Source organism: Saimiri boliviensis, chromosome 15, assembly GCF_048565385.1.
Source record: "Saimiri boliviensis isolate mSaiBol1 chromosome 15, mSaiBol1.pri, whole genome shotgun sequence".
Lineage (NCBI taxonomy): Eukaryota > Metazoa > Chordata > Mammalia > Primates > Cebidae > Saimiri > Saimiri boliviensis.
In genome coordinates, this window is record NC_133463.1 from 86,495,375 (window position 1) to 86,513,025 (window position 17,651).

The following is a 17,651-nucleotide window of genomic DNA, read 5'->3' on the forward strand; positions in this document are numbered from 1 at the left end:
TTTAGCCTGGTGAATGGTGCCCACAGCTGAGGCACAGTAAATAATTATGACCAGATTCATTGATTCATTCATTTATTCATTCATTCATCTATTCATCCTTCCATTCGGTTGCTGTGTTAAGGAATAAACAAGCCGTCTAACAAGCCAGCATACACGCAATCGCTCACACTGTCACAGTGCTGGTCTCAACTTAGGGAGCACGTCCGCACACTTCTCTCCTTGTACTCCCCCACTAAGGAGATTGCTATGCTCCTGTTTAAAAGACGTAGATACAGAGAAGAAAAATGGCTTGCGCAGAGTCATGCAGCTACAAAATGGAAGGTCCATTTGCTCCAGATTCCAAGACTGAGGCTTGCAAGTATGGTTTTATCCAACTTCACAGAGATATATTGTGCACATAGTTTTGAATACATTTAACCAATAAGATCCCAGTAGAGTAAAAAAAAACAAGACAGCTCAAGAGTATTCCTAGCTACTCCCTTTTGAGGATCAGACACGTTTTTATTAAGCCAAAAATTCACAGCTTCAATTCCCAGGCTGTGTTGGTCTCTTCCTCTGCCCACCACATTCCCCAACTCAGGGTAGATTCCTGCTGGTTGCTGCATCTTTACCTGGCCCTCTTCCCTACCATGAGTAACCCAAAGGCAGGGTCTATGCCTTGTCATTCTTTATATATCCAGCCTAGGAGGAGAGAGCCTCCTTGTGTGCCTCCAATGCAGTGCCAGACACACAGGAAGCTCACTGCTGAATAATGAACCAAGGACATCCTAGAGAACCAGTCTCCATTGATCCTGTAACCAAAAGGTGTTAATGCCCTATAATCTGTGAAGCATGTATTCACAAATATGTTGGATTCATGGAAGCATATTCCAGTATAAAGTAGCTGATGCTGACTGGGCACATCTTACGTACCAGACTTCTTCTAAGGGCTTCTCATTTTGCGTGCATTAATTCACTCCCTGCTCACATCAGGCAAAAACCATCATCACCTTTTTACACATGGGGGAACTGAGGCTCAGAAATGCTGAGCCACCTGCCTGCGAGGCAAGGGGAGAAGCTGAGATCTGAACGTAGGCAGCACTGATTCCATCTCATACTGTTCTGCCCCTCCTTAAGCACATGCCTTATGGGTCAGTGATCATCAATACAGCTTCCACCTTGTGCCTCCAAACACATGCGTGGCCCTGGCCTCATGTCACTGGATCCTGCCAGGAATCACGCAGCACAGATGTCTTTATCCTCATATCCCAGATGCCCTATCATGGACCTGTCAGAGATCGCTGAGCTAGTAAGGTCTAAAATCAGAGCAGCCAGCTGGATTTGTGGACTGCTTACCCGTGCTCGGCCCTTCCGTGAACACTGCAAAACGCTTCTCCCTGCACCTTCCTCCGCCCACCAACCCATCTGTGTCCCTCTAAAAATATGTACTTTGCCTTATCCCTATGGAAATTGTATCTCTCTTCCTTCTCCCTCTAATCTTCCCTTTGCAGGGAGGATAAGGGCCAAGGCACAGTAGCATAGGGTGCCAACACAGGCCATGTGCACAGAAGGCAGGGTGGTTCGGGGCTGCTGCCTGTGCTCTGTGCCCTTGAGGCCTATGGGTGCTGGGACCTGGTTCCCTCCTGGGCTACAGAGCCACTCCTGTGTCCTGCCCTCCTTCACCAAGCCCCTCTGGTATCTGCTTCCCAGGAGTGGAAACCACAACTCCCATTTTCAACATTTTTTTGGTCTTTTTTTTTCTTTTCCTTTTTGTGGCGAATGGGGTCTCACTATATTGCCCAGGCAGGTCTCAAACTCCTGGGCTCAAGCTATCCTCCTGCCCCTGCCTCCCTAAAAGCTGGAATTACAGGCGTCAACCACTATGCACAGCTCCTTTTTAACTCTTTTGAGCTCCAAACTCCTATTCTAAGACCGCTCCTTCTAGGATGATCTTTCTGATGAGGACATCTAGCACACACCAGCCCAGGTGGGTGTTGAAGCTGCAGGCTCTTGAACAAGATGCTGGAGTACAAATCCTGGCTGTGCCACAGACTTGCAGTGTGACCTTGGGCAAGTTACTAGACTTCTCTGTACCTCCATTTCTCATCTGTGAATGGGGACAGCAATTGTACCTGCCTCACAGGGTTTGGACAGAACTCAATAAATGGATCATGTAAGTTCCTCATGCAGTTCCCAGTACTGAACTCAGCTCCACTGGTGCTTGTTGGAGTTTGGTGGCCATAAGGTGGTTGTCATAAGGGCTATTCTTACCCTCGGGTGGTTGTAGATTTTAGAGAAAGCAAAATGCAAGTTTTCAGGCCACACATGCATTCACAATCACCACAACTATTGACAGAGGCAGTCTGTACATATTCAGTGTCTAGTTCAAAGTTGTGTGATCTTGTGGGGCTTGCTGGCATCCTTCTCCTCACTCAGAAAAGCGTGGAAGTCTCGGAGTGAAAAATGATGTTGTCATAGAAAGGACTTGGAATTCTTCTGTGTTTAAAATAATAAGTACTTGGCAAACTTCAGTAGCTCATTTTTGGTATCAAATTCCTTACGATCTACCTGAGAATTGATGGGGGCAAGCTAGGACCACACAGCAGCCTTTGGGGGCTTTGGGATTTTGGGGCCACCCCCACCTAGCATGTGGTACATGGAGCCCTTCACAACCTCAGCAGGCCGGCTGTCTTCTTCCACCTCACACATGTGTTCTGAGTACTCACTGCTCTCCAAATGTCACTTCCTGGCCAAGCACGGTAGCTTACACCTGTAATTTTAGCACTTTGGGAGGCTGAGATGGGAGGATTGCCTGAGCCAGGAGTTTGAGACCAACTTGGATAACATAGCAAGAGCTCATATCTACAAAAAATTTTTTTGATTAGGTGGGCATGGTGGTGTGTACCTGTGATCCCAACTACTTGGGAGGCTGAGACAGGAGAACTGCTTGAACCCAGGAGGTTGAGGCTGCAGTTAGCCATGATCATGCCACTGCAGTACAGCCTGGGCGACACAGCAAGATCCTGTCTCCATAAAAGAAGTCACTTCCCTTTCCCTCTTCTGTGCCTTTGCATGTGTTTGCACTTAACAAGAATTTGATTGCTACCCTATGCCAAGAGGCCAGGGAGAGAAGCAGAGCTAGGGCTCCTCTTGCCTCCAGGAATGGAGAGGGTCTGGCCAGGGCACATTTCGAGGGCTTGGCACTATTCTGTCAGTTCACTGGATTGTCTTGCTGAGTTCTTACAGTCTCCTTGCTCTGTTCAAATTGCCTCCATTTCACAGATGAGAAAACTGAGTCCTGGGAGAAGTGAAGAAACTCATCTAGTACATGTGATGAATATTGAAGAGGCAGAAATCAAGCCCTGAAGGCTGAACTCCAGAGTTGGATGCAAAAGCCCAGTGAAGGAGCCAGGGGGACCTGGTCAGAACCACTGGACTCCTGGAGGGGCTCTGGAGCAGCGCTTCTCACATGTTTGTCCTTGTCATTCCTTCCCCAGTTGCCTTTTTAGACATTTTTTCTTAAAATCTTCAAATGAAATTTTAATACCATAGCTAAGCTACATATCTATTTATGTACTGTATACATATCTGCGTTTGGCACACACCATCATAGTCTTGGACACCTCAAGAATCAACGTTTTCCCTGTGGGGTTGATATCACCCCATTGAGAGCTCACGCCCGGGGAGGCTGGGCTTCAGCTCATTTGGGTCATCATGGCCTCATCAGGGGAGAATGTGGCTCTACCTGGTAAGTTCTGAGAATATGGGATGTCTGAGCTCATAGAACCTGCCACACACGCCATCTCTAGGATCTCGAAGACTAAGCCCACATATCCACAGTAGGGTGGAGAACACAGGATTTGGCATCAGAAAGTCTTGGTTTTAAACTGACCTAAAGCTCTTACAAGCTGTGTGACCTCAACTTGGGAAGCCAATATTCATCATTCACTTGTTTCCTCCATGACTCATTCAAAAAATAAACAACATGCAAGCCATACAATAAACCAGTTGCAAATAATAAAGTGTTGTGTATGAAATATGTATTCTATATCCCCATGGGTGTATTGAAAATGTTTTAGGATATATACAAAATGCTTCTAACAGTGGCTTCCTTTGGAGCGTGGGACTGGGGTAGGGGTGAAGAGGGAATTTTCTTGTTACTTTATAACATTCAATTTTGTCTGGTTGCCTCTACAATTAGCATGAATTATATCAACAATAGTATCTATGTAGACACAGATGTCAAAGCTGGCTTTCTGAGATGGCCCCTGGGCACAAGTGGGATAATGTATACCTTTCTCTTTGCGCAACACTGGACACCTAAATATCTGTTTTTGACCTTCTTCTTCATGCTCTCAGGCTTTTAGATATGAGAAGGATTTGCCTCTGTGCACAAACAGGCAGATAGAGCATCCAAGTATTTATCAATCATATGGAATACTATGGGATTCAATCATGTTCCCCCAAATTTTCAAGTTGAAGTCCTAATGTTCAGTTCTTCTGAATGTGACCTCATTGGGAAATTGGGTCATTGCAAATGCAACTAGTTAATATAAGGTCATATTGAATAGGGTGGGCCCTTTGCCCAATAAGCTTTCCTTATAAGAAGGGGAACTTTGGGCCAGGCACAGTGGCTCACACCTGTAATCCCAGCACTTTGGGAGGCCGAAGCGGGCAGATCACTTGAGGAAAAGAGTTCGAAACCAGCCTGACCAACAGGGAAAAACTCCTACTCTACTAAAAATACAAAAAAAAAAAAAAAAAAGACAAAATTAGCTGGGTGTGGTGGTGGGCACCTGTAATCCCAGCTACTCAGGAGGCCGAGGCAGGAGAATCACTTGAGCCTGGGAGGCGGAGGATACAATGAGCCGAGATTTCAACCACTGTACTCCCACCTGGGTGAAATAGCAGGACTCCATCTCAGGAAAAAAAAAAGTGGGGGGACCATTGGAGAGAGGCACAAGCAGAGAGAACCCAACATGAAGATGAAGGCAAAGGCCAGGGCGGTACTCCCTGCAAGCTGAGGAATACTCTAGAGAGTCAGCAAAGCCCCAGAAGCTGGGGAGACACCTGGAATGGATTCTGTCTCAGGTTCAGAAGGAAGCAATCCTGTTGATCTGAGTGTCAGGCTTCTGGCCCCCAGAGCCATGATGCAGCACATTTCCTCTGTATACCACATTCCTCTGAATATCACATTTCCACTGTGTACCACACTTCCGCTGTGTACCACACTTCCGCTGTGTACCACACTTCCACTGTGTACCACATTCCATTCATGGTGCTTGGTTACAGCAGCCCCAGGAAACTAACCCCTAGAAAGTACCAACCCCTAGTGTGGCCCAGAGCTAGAGCAGACCCTCGGGGCCAGGTCCTATAAAGTCCCAGTGGTGCCCAGTGGCAATTTAGTAATTTTTATATTGTGAGGGGGAGATGGTCCCAGAAAAGAATCTGAGCATTGGTGGAGGTGACTACAGGGACTTACGGGGGCAGCTATTTACCAACTGCTAAAACATACTGCAATTGTTTGACAATATATACAGCAGCACCAGAGGGAACTAACTAAATGTCACTGTGGTAACAGGCCCTGCAATAACATGAAGCGCATTCATCACAAAGCAAAACTCACCGGTAGGCCCCTGGGTCCCTGGGGACCCGGTGGCCCAGTGGGTCCAGTGTCACCCTGGAAGAAAGAGAGAGAGGTAATGTCATTACCCAGTAGCTGTGTGAAGATGATGGCATCACAAATTCGAATGTTAACCAAAGCTCACTGAGTTACCCAGAGGAACCAACAAACTGTCCAGCATGTTTCATCATCAATTTTCCATTATTCCAAATACGGACAAACTCCCTGCCTGTGCATGAGTAATGCAAGCGAGCTCGCATTTGTGCATCCATTTATTCAGTTACTTCTTAGACATCATCCATCTGTTGTCAGGGATTTTAGGTGTCTCCATCCTGAACTAAGAGAAGTAGCAGGGGAGAGAATCTCTCTTGAAGTTCTTTTCCTGATTCACTAGATGGTGACCTGGAACCACTCATGTCTGAGCCACCAGGGTAAAAAAAATCAATGTCACCCAGGTGTATAGCACCTTCCAGTTTGCCAAGCAGTGTGATTCACCACCACCTCGCAGGGTCTTCCAAGCAGCCCCGTGACAGGGGCATAATCCCAACCATGTGATGGATAAAAAATCAGAAACTTGGACATGCTCCTACACAAAGTAGACTGCAAAACACTCTAGAAAATTGATTTTTAAAATAAAGGTCAAATGGTTAAGATGGAGGGAAGGAAGCAGAGCTCACCACCTGGCATCCCAGAGTCCCATCACGGCTCTACCCCAATGTACTGGGCGAGCTGATACCAGTCACATTCCTGCCTGGATAGCACCCTGCATCCAGGGGATGGAATGAACTGTATCAGGCTTCTCAGAGGCCCCCTTTTGGGTGGGGTTGGGGTGGCCTTTACTTTTAGCTCTATGCATAGGGCTTCATACACTATACTGATCTTGTAAAACAGATTCCACAGCTAAGAAAGCACCTGACCTAGATCAGATTTCTCCTAAGCATCCTTTCCAGCTCCATCATTCCTGGCAGCAGATCAGATGCAGGGGCTATGTGCTCTGGTGTGTCAAGAACCATTGGGGAAGAGTCCACTTTGTCACTGTTTAAAGGCAGGTCCTGAAGGACACACAGGGTGGGCATGAGACCACTTTGCACCTCAGCACCTGGTGCCCCTACCTCTGACCAAATGGCCAATTCCATGAGGGCACTCTGCATCCTGCACATCCAGCCACCCTGCAGGATGCCACTTGCAGACGACTGGTCCCTGGGGAATGTGGAGCTGGCAGATTCTGGGCTCCAGGCAAGCTACTCCTGTCTCTGACTCTCTGAGTGATCATAAGTCAGTCCCTTAATCTCTCTGGATCTCAAATATTTCATTTGTACACCTGAGTTCAAAGATTTCCTTGTAATCTCAGCTCACACCTGTAAACCCAGCACTTTGGGAGACCAAGACAGGTGGCTCACCAGAGGTCAGGCGTTCGAGATCAGCCTGACCAACAAGGTGAAACCCCATCTCGACTAAAAATACAAAAATTACCCAGGTGTGGTGGCAGGCACCTGTAGTCTCAGCTACTCAGGAGGCTGAGACAGGAGAATTGCTTGAACCGAGGAGGTGGAGGTTGCAGTGAGCCCAGATAGGGCCACTGCACTCCATCCTGGACAGTGAGTGAGACTCCATCTCAAAAAACAAACAAAACAAATGTCCTTGTTCTGTCCAGATCCTAACACCAAATAAACACGAGAGCCATCCATAGCACACAGCGGTGGTGGCGAGGGGTGCAGATGCTTTGAGTACTGCAGAGCCCAAGCGATGGAGAAATAATCCAGGAAAAACTCTGAAATGCCTCTCAAGTCCATTTAAGGCCAGACCCAACAGGCCTCTCATTTGTACCAATGGACAAATCACAACTGATCCAGAAAAGCTTTCTTATCAAACATAAAGCCCAGTTACCCACCCACTAGGCTGGAGCCTCCAATCTCATCCTTGCCAACCAATCCTATGACATCATCTGTGCCCCTTAGCAGTGCTGCCACCAACCACTGTGGGGCAGTTTCTGGGTGTCACTTCCTTGATACCCCATCCCTAGCCCAGCCAGACCCTACAGGACCCCACTTACGTCTTTTCCTGGTAACCCTTCCTGGCCAGGAGGCCCCATGGCACCAGGCTCTCCCTAGGAAGAAAAAGTCCTGCTATTAGGGAAGGAGATGCTTCAGCCACTGACTGTCTCAACCACAGGGGCATCTGAGGAGCTGGGAGAGGTGGAGACCCAGGGACCTGTCAAATTCTATATGCAGAGCCCTGGCCCTGAGTTGAGGTCTGTGGCACACCCAAGGCCAGCTGTGAGCACCTGGAGCCACGCTGTGCCTCTGTGCAGTTTAGGCAGAAGAGCAGCTGACGGGGCTGGCATATGCACTTGAATGCTGCCTCCTTATCTGCTCATCTATGCGACCCTCTCTACACTTGTGCTTGCTCCTCGGTATCTAGATCATGCAAAGGATCTAACCAGCTGAACCCTAATGTCACTTCCATTCTGGGCAATCCAAGGAGGCAGAAGAGTTAAAGGTCAAAAATTAGTCTCTGGAGTTTCCACATCTGGGGTAAAAGTGATGCTTTACATATAGAAGCTTTAGGACCTTGGAAAATCACCCATGTCCTCTGGGCCTCAGTTTCCTCCTCTGCAAAATGAACCTAATACCATCAACCCCCTCATAGGGCTCAGGGCTGATGTGCATGACAAACCTGAGTCCAGACTGATTTGGTCAAACTAGCTGGCAATGACAATGTATGGCCCCTAGAAAAACCACCTGAGAGAATTAGGCCAAGGGGATGGGGGGTGGATCTTCCAAGGTGCCCCTGTGCTGGCATGCTCCAGGCTGATATGCTCCATTTTCTCTCTTGGGTAAGGCACTGCCATGGCCTGCAGGCTGGAGGAACCTTCTGTCTGGGAAGTGTAAGCTCTGACCACCTGGGGAGACCTCCAAAGTGAAGCGCCCACTTACCCGGGGACCAGGTGCACCAGAATCACCCGTGTGTCCCTTGAAGCCCTAGAAGGAAGAGAATGGAGTTATCCCATGACAGAGCAGGCTCTTGGGCAGAAGTAGACAGGCATGCCTCCCTGCCTGCTTTGACCCTCGCTGCCTCCACTCAATCTCCACCATCTGCAGGACAGCCCTACTTGGTGCCATGCTCAGTGCCAGGGGCTTGATGGTGGGAGACCAAGAGCCCTTCCTCCCAGCCCCCTCTGTGCTGTGGGCAGAGCTGCCAGGGCTCATCCCACTAATGCCTCAGAGTGTTGGGGCATTGCCCTAGGTGTCTCCTGAACTCCTGATCCTCCCAATTGTTCCAGGATCACAGCACATGGCTTGGCCTGCTCTTCTCTGCACAGCTCCTGAGTCAGTTGCAGGGAACATCGCCTTCACCCAGAGTTAGGTCCTGTGGCCCCTTCCTTGTTCCTGTGGCCACTTCTGGTCCTACCAACACCTCTGAGTAAGGTCAGCTCTGTGAGCTACAACCCGGGCCATAGGGGTTGGGTCTCCTCGTCCAGAGTTGCAGCTTGGAGGCCTATTACCTGAAGCACCACCACAGAGCTCCTAGCTCTGTGAGTGAAGATTAAACCATTAGCAGAGCTGAGGCCATCATTTCAAATCTCCAGACCAATCTGACTGCGTGAAAATCCCCAATGGATGGATGTAAAGCTAAAGCTCAAGGATAATAAAAGTGCCCATCTGGCATGGCTCTGCAGTGTTCATCCATGGAAAAGAGTGCCATATGCTCTTAGCTTCATGGAACTGGGCTGACTCTGGAGTTAGGTCTGGGATCGGGCCATACTTCCCACTTTGTAGCTGTGGGATCTTGGGAGCTCTACTTCTCTCCTCTGGGACTCAGTTTCCATATCTGTAAAATTAGGATAGAACCTACTTCTGCAGAGTTGCCTTCAGGACTGAATCAGAACTGCACAGTGCTCTCCAGTTGCTCGGATCCAGTTACATTTCCCTGGAGAGGGCTGGGAATTTCTCAGGGCTCAGCATCTTCCTCAAGGACCCCAGAATTCCAAATTCAGCCAGCCCAGAGGAAGAGACTCCTATGTGCTCTCCTCCAATCTAATCACAAAAGCACCAACTGAGAAAGCCACACTCAATGCATCAGGCACTCTACTGTGAATGTTATATGTCCTACCTTCTCCTTTAGTACTTACAACCACCCTGCAAGAATGGGAGCTCTTATGACTGCCGTTTCATAGAAGAAGAAACAGAGGTTCAGAAAGGTCCTCATTGTGCTCAAGGTCACAAAGTCAATAAATGACAAAGTAAAGGCTGAATCCAGGTCTTTCTATCTGAAAACCCACTCCATTCTACCAAGCTTTGCCCTGGCTTATTCTGCATCAGCCAGAGGAGCTTGGTCTTCTTTTCCCTGCCTGGCCTTCGAACCTCAGTTCTTTCATTACAATTCCCAGTTGAGAGATGGATGGGTCTTGCCCCAGTGCAGGTTCCATGGGTTTCCTGGCTGAAAAGGAGCCCCTGTCACTCCAATAAGCCAGGAACCACCTTTAATAAATTGGTCACTGGTTCAGTGTTGCAATTGCCACAAGAGGTAATAGTCTCCATTTTTGGGGTGTTTTCTGGTGAGTCATGTGAAAAATAAGGGGATTTGGGACAACAGAAAATTTAGTTTTAAATTTTATTTATTTCTTATTGAATACTAGCCAGAAAGTTGATTTTTAAAAGAAAAACATTAAGAAAATAGGACCAAAATTTTGATCTGCTAGATAAAAATCCAGATAATTTTAGGATAATCATTTAAAATCATATTTTTTTCTAAAAGCAATTTAAGGAATTGTGAGAACAATTCTGAAATTATGAGGAGGTAAAACATTTAGCAATAAAACCCAATAATGCTAAAACACATAGAGTTCATTTCCGTAGGTAATGTTTGTGTCTGTTTATATGTGTAATAGCTAGATAGCTAGATATAGATGCACATATATAGATGTTAGAATTCATATATAGAAAAAAGGACTAGAAAAAATACACCAAATATTAAAAGCTTGTCTTCTGTGTTGTGAATTAGAAGTAAATTAATTTTCTTCTATATCATTTTTTGTATTCTTTTTCTTCTTATTACCATCATCATCATCATCATCATTATTAATAATATTAGAGAATGGGAGTGAGTCACTTTTATAATTGGAAAAAGACTTTAGCTATGGCAAGTGTTGAAAACTAAAATTAAGATTCATTTTTAGGCTCCATTATCCAGAGAAAACCCATTGAAATTATAATAAATCGGGTAAGAACAAAGAAAACTTTTAGCAACAACAAAGTAATGACTTCAATTGTGAAAATAAATTTCACAGCTATGGAGCGTGACAAAGCTGAATTGACCGCAGGGAAGCATGGCCGTCTGGAGGAAAAGGACTTCTAGGACCGCATGGTCAGCCAGTCTGGGCTAGCCCTGCCACAGTGGTGAGAGCCATGTGGCCGGTGGGCTTGATTCTACTGTTCCCAACACACACTGCACACTTACAGGTGGGCCTCGGGCACCCTCTGGTCCTGGTAGACCCGGCTCTCCTGCTTTGCCCTGAGAGTAAGAAAGAAGAGTTTGAGGATAACATTGCAAGAGTCTTCCTATTGCTGGCTGTCTATGTCTCTTACAGTTCTATTCCCACAAGCCAGTCTCTGACCCTCTGTCAGCCCTTTCCGCTGGTGTCTTGATCCATCTTTATCCACACAAATCTCCACCATGTATCCAGGCCTATTATATTTCTGGTTTTCCTGGAATGATGCTGGTTACACAGGTCTCATCTCCAAATTAATTATGCCTAGTACCCCCTTGTACTATCAGAGGCATCTTGCTGTGGAGGAGAAATTATCTGGCCATCTTAGCTATTGACTTTATGCCCAATTGCAAACAACATGTGAAGGCAGCTATTAACACCTGCACTTTACCGATGGTGATGCTGAGGTTCAAAGAAGTTATATTTTTATCAAGGTATTAAATAGCAAAGCCGGGCTGAATTCCAGCTGAGTGCCACACCCAAGCGGATGCTCTTTCCAGGCCAGCCACAGTACCTACTAGCAGGGTGACCTGCAGCTTACACAGCCTTTTCTTCACCCCATCATCTTAAAAGAGCTTGTCAGGACACTCTTGCTATTTAAAATTCTTTTTAAATGCCCACAGCTTGGCATTGCCCTGCACAGAAGCAAACCAGGAACAGAAGACAGTAAGAGGCTTGGCAACTCAGGTCCATATAAATTGAAGGTGGGGTCAGGGGAAGAGGGAGGGGAAGTGGGGCAGAGGAGAGAAAGTGAAAGGCTAAGTTTGATGGACGGTCAGAAGGGGCAGCATGCTGGGCCTGTAGGACTTGCCTATTCCCAAACACCTGTCCACTTCATGGTTACAGGTTATAAACTTTGAGAATCATAGGCAGCCCATTAGGAGGGAGCAAAGAGAGAAACGAGCATCCTTGGATTTAGAGAAAAAAAAAAAAAACTACAGAAAGAAGGGTGGGGCCTAAAGCCTGTCTGTTTCCTAGTTTAGCTGTGTGATCTTAAGGTGTCACTTCCTTTCTCTGGATCTCTGGATCTGCAAATATGGGGCAGTCCTCCCTTGCAGGTCTTTGTGATAGAGGGTGTACATAGCCTGGCTCCTGCCCCAGAGTCAACTGTGATGGCCATCACTGACCCAAGGCACCAGCAGAAAAATGGAACAACCAGCAGCTGCTGAAAGTTTTCACTACGATGTCGCTGAAGCCTGACTCTTGTCAACCCTCAGGCAAAAATGCTGAGGCACAGAGAGGTTCAGTCATCCACTCCAGGTCATACAGCTGGGGTTCTAATCCAGGCATTTTGGTTCCAGAGTCTGCACTTCATCCTACACTGTAATTAATGCTCAAATATCTCTTAATAAAAATTAAGCAACAGGCAACTCAAAAGGCTGTCTATATATCCATCTATCTGTGAATCTATCCATCTATCCATTCGTCCTTCCTTCCCTCCCTCCCTACCTCCCTCCCTCCCTTCCTTCCTTCCTTTGTACTATCGATCTGGTTGGTCTGGCTATCCATTTGTGCTCCTCCCATATACACACTTTGAAGGGGCAAGTCAACTTGAAGAGGGCCGCCTAGCCCCTGTAGCAGATGTTGCCATTCTCCAACCACGTCTCCTGGACTCACCCAGGGGGGTGCCTGCCTCCTTGTGGAGCAGTTCCTGCACAGGTTCAAGGGCAGACACAGAATGAAAGACATTCCCTGATCCTAGGTGGTGCTTGATTTTGAGGTGTGGAAGGCCCAAGTGCAGAGGAGTCAACCCCTCCAGGAGCCATCAGAGGATCCCTAGTGAGGCTGGGCCCCAGCCTGGAGTCTCCAGTTGCTAGCCTGCCTTTCCTTCTTTCCCTATTCCATTCCCTTCCTCCCTCCCTCAGTGGTTCATGGGATCACCTCCTAAATACTCTACCTGCATCAAAATAGGCATTGGGTAAACAGACTGAATAAAGACCAGTGTCCTCAGTTAATCTGAATTGTAACAGCCTCTTGGCATGATACACATCCTGCAGGAAGGTCAATATGCTGCTTTGCAGCAGCGAACGCTGGTCAGCCTCCAGGAGTGTGAGTCCTGGATGCTTCATTTACCAGCTCTATGACTTTTATCAAGCTATCATCCTCTTTATATCTTCATTTCCTCATCTGGTAATGAAGTGGTACCATAAGGTTCTTCTGGGGATGACAGTGGGAAAATGTAACGAAGTGCTCAGTACCCCAGCCCTAGGCGCACACACAGTCGCTGTCAGCCACGCTGTGATATCTGTGCTTCTCTCTATTCTTGCCACATTTTCGCCCAGGCTGAATACCATTTGCCTACCATGGGCAGCTCTGCTGGGTGCCAGTCTACAGTGGCTCATTGAGACTTTTCAATTTGCTCAGCTGCTAAAAGTTCTTTCTTTTCCTCTCAGCAATGAATTTTGGTTTCAGCGTCTGGCAAACAATGTAAAATGATAAAGAAGGTGCTTCCAGCAAGTTGCGTAAGATTCAGAATGAGTCATAATAGTTTATGACCAAACAAATTAAATGGAACATAAACCTCACTGTAGAAACTTTTATGTAATTCCACTTAGTGGTTCTAAAGGCTCTGCAGTTCTAACCTCACCAGGAGCTAAAACCAGGGCAGTTGGGAAAAGCAGCTTACTAAAATAATTAATAGTTAGATAAACTTGATGAATTTAACCAATTTTTTACATCATATGATTCCCCAGTGACTCTGGCAATTTGGTGTATTACTCTCATCCTATTTCAAAAGAAACTGAAGCTCAGAGATGTTTTCTGACTCACCCAGATCACAAAACCTGGTAAGGAGTGGGGCTGGAATCTGAAGTCAGTTTGCTATTGCTATTGTTATTATAGTTGTTGTAATTTTGGCATAAAATATTTTTATTTAATCACTATATCTGAAATTTAATTTTGTCAATAAGTAATGCATGCTCACGGCTCCAAAAATTAGGAAGAGAACAGTAAAATAAAATACTATGGAATATAAAGTTGTCATCCTACTGCTGCGTCCCCTTGTCTGGCAATCATCCTCCCATGGACAGAAACTACTTTTATGAGTGTTTTATGACATCTCCCAGAGTTCCTTTAGATAAGCACTAGAAAAAAATAGGCCCACAACTATTTTTATACAAAATACACCAGACTATAAACATTGTTTTATTCTTTGCTTTTCTACTTCACAATCTATCTAGAAGCAGTCCCGCATCAGTATCTAGAGAACACCCTCATTCCTTCTGACAGTTATTGGTATTCTATGGAGTGGACCGCTCATCATTTAACTAGTCTCATACTAGTGGACATTTGGAGAACCCAGGTCTCTAAACCACCGATGCTGTCCTTCATCTTCCCCTTGGTGTAGTGTCTGTGAAAAGGCTTTGGGAAGACTTAAGAGCTGCTAAAAAGCCGATGAATCATCATCATGATGAATCTCTGATCCACAGACAAGAAGGATTGACCAAGCTTAATGAGCACAGCTTTGAAGTCACAGATACGGGTCTTTGGAAATCCCTGCACATTCCCAACTAACAGCTACTGGGGCCACAGAGATATCCTCTTGAGCACTTGGTCCATCTCGCTGTATATCTCTGGACAGCTGACATTAACCTAAACCAAAACTAAAACAAGAAAACTATGTCAGAGTTGAGAGAGAGAGAGAGAGAGAGAGAGAGAGAGAGAGAGAGAGAGACAGAGAGAGAGACAGAGACAGAGACAGAGACAGAGACAGACAGAGAGAGAGAGAATGCAATCCCATAACGTCTGGAGCTAGCAGGTGCCACTCACATTTTCCTGGGTATCCTGGGCTCTCCAGATATAAGATTTCTCCTCCTGCCTTTGCTTATCTATTTCAGCTTCATCTATCATATCAATAGGACTGAGACTACATGGGACAGTAAAGAAAATGTGGAGCAGGGACAGGAGGCCTGGGCTCAGGTTCTGATTCTGTCACCAGCCCATTATGTGACCTTGGAGCCATGATTTCACCTGCCAGAGGCCTAGGTTTCTTCTGCTTTAAAATGGGGACATCAGTGTTTACTGCGCAGGTTTGTCTGGGTACGTAAATGAAATGATGCCTAGTAAATGCTTATCTTCGAGTCTGGTTTATAGTAGCCCCTCACACAAAGTAGTTGTTATTGACACGTAATGGATTTGGCATGTGATAAAATAGGAAGTTTAGAGTCCTTTACCGGTTCCCCAGGGGGACCTGGCTTTCCATCTCTGCCCTCTTTGCCTTCTTCTCCCTGCAAGAGAAACTCAAATTAGTTATCAGGTCAAAGAAGATTCGAGGAGACGGAAAGACAAACACAGTTTTAGCATGTCTTTCTGCTCAGCTTCCAGGCGTTGCATTCACAGTTGGCAGCTAAGGGGACATCTTAGACAGAATTGCTCTGATTTCCTGGTTTCTTTCTCAACACCAAGATTGTGGCTGTGGATCTCTGACTCACAGTATCTGGCACATAGTGGGAAAGCAATACATTTTGCAATAGCATTTTTACTATTGCTATGGACATAAAGAAGCCTCTCCTGGGCATTTTCTTCTTTTTAATTTTACTTTCAGCTCTGGGGTACGTGTGCAGATCTTGCAGGATTGTTAGATAGGTATACACATGCCATGCTGGTTTGCTGCCTCCATCACCTATATTAGGTATTTCTCCTAATGTTATCCTTCCCTAATCTCTCCACCCCCGCTACCCTTCCCTAGCCCCCCCACCCCATAACAGACACCAGTGTGTGATGTTCCCTTTCCTGTGTCCATGTGTTCTAATTTGTTCAACATCCATTTATGAGTGAGAACATGCGGTGTTTGGTTTTCTGTTCTTGTGTCAGTTTGCTGAGAATGATGGTTTCCAGATTCATCCATGTCCCTACAAAGGATATGAACTCATCCTTTTTATGGCTGCATAGTATTTCATGGTAAATATGTGCCATATTTTCTTTATCCAGTTTAACTTTGATGGGCATTTGGGTGGATTCCAAGTCTTCACTATTGTAAACAGTGCCACAATGAACATATGTGTGCATCTGTCTTCATAATAGATCGATTTATAATCCTTTGGGTATATTCCCAGTAATGAGATTGCTGGGTCAAATGGTATCTCTATTTCTAGATCCTTGAAGAATTGCCACACTGTCTTCCACAATGGCTGAACTAATTTACACTCCCACCAACAGTGTAAAATTGTTCCTATTTCTCCACATCCTCTCCAGCATCTGTTGTCTCCAGATTTTTTAAAGATCACCATTCTAACTGGCGTTAGGTGGTATCTCGATGTGGTTTTGATTTGCATTTCTCTAATGACCAGTGATCATGAGCATTTTCTCATGTTTGTTGGCCGCATAAATGTCTTCTTTTGAAAGTGTTCATATCCTTTGCCCACTTTTTTTATGCAGTTGTTTGTTTCTTGTATATTTGTTTTAGTTCTTTGTAGATTCTGGATATTAGCCCTTTGTCAGGCGGATAGCTTGCAAAAAATTTTTCCCATTCTGTTGGTTGCTGGTTCACTGTAATGATTGTTTCTTTTGCTGGGCAGAAGCTCTTAAGGTTAATTAGATCCTGCTTGTCTATTTGGCTTTTGTTGTCATTGCTTTTGGTGTTTTAGTCATGAAGTCCTTCACAGAACTGGAAAAAGCCACCTTAAACTTCATATGGAACCAAAAATGATCCCACATAGCCAAGGCAATCCTAAAAAAAACAGAATAAAGCTGGAGGCTTCACACTACCTGACTTCAAACTATACTACAAAGCTACAGTAATCAAAACAGCATGGTACTGGTGCCAAAACAGAGATATAGACCAATGGAACAGAACAGAGACCTCGGAATTGACGCCATACATCTACAACCATCTGATCTTTGACAAAACAGACAAAAACAAGCAGTGGGGAAAGGATTTCCTGTTCAATAAATGATGTTGGGAAAACTGTCCAGCCATGTGCAGAAAGCTGAAACTGGACCCCTTCTTTACACCTTATACAAAATCAACTCCAGATGTATTAAAGATTTAAACATAAGACCTAACACCATAAAAAACCTAGAAGAAAATCTAGGCAATGCCATTCAAGACACAGGCATAGGCAAGGTCTCCTGGGCACTTTCATGAAGTTGAGCTTAGAACATGAGGGCCTGGTATCTGGGCCTCCTGGGTGAGCACAGTGATGGGTGAGGGGGGAATGTGGATGCTGATGATGATGAGGAGGGCATTCAATAATGTGCAGGAAGGTATTCAGCATGGTTCACCACTGTGAACACAGGAGGGGCTTAGCAAATGACAGCAAGGAGCATGTTTGGGTCACCAAAAGGCTATAAGCATTGTTCATTTCTTTCCTTGAAGGAGAAACAGGGTGATAAAGAAACAGACAAGAAGGCTGGGGCTGTTCACAAGGAACCAGGGAAGTAACAGGGCCCAGTCTTTGGCTTATGTCTAAGGACAACAGTGAACAGAAGGAAGTAACACGATCAGATTTCCATTGGAAGGAAAGAAAGGAGGAGGGAGGGAGGAAAAAGGGTGGAAGAGAGAAATGGATATTATTAAGAAAGTAGCATAATCATATGTAAAGTTGTCACCGTCTTTTC

At 45.7% G+C, this 17,651-nt stretch overlaps 1 protein-coding gene across 1 annotated transcript in view; it reads right to left on the reverse strand.

The window, feature by feature from the left end:
• COL22A1 (collagen type XXII alpha 1 chain) overlaps nt 1-17,651 on the reverse strand; it is a 320,593-nt gene that overhangs the window by 19,929 nt on the left and 283,013 nt on the right. The window contains exons 51-55 of the mRNA XM_003933680.4: nt 15,266-15,319; nt 11,063-11,116; nt 8,539-8,583; nt 7,656-7,709; nt 5,606-5,659 (exon numbers count right to left, since the gene is read on the reverse strand). Of these exons, the coding sequence (XP_003933729.3) occupies nt 5,606-5,659; nt 7,656-7,709; nt 8,539-8,583; nt 11,063-11,116; nt 15,266-15,319 (261 nt within the window). The remainder of the gene's footprint in view (nt 1-5,605; nt 5,660-7,655; nt 7,710-8,538; nt 8,584-11,062; nt 11,117-15,265; nt 15,320-17,651) is intronic.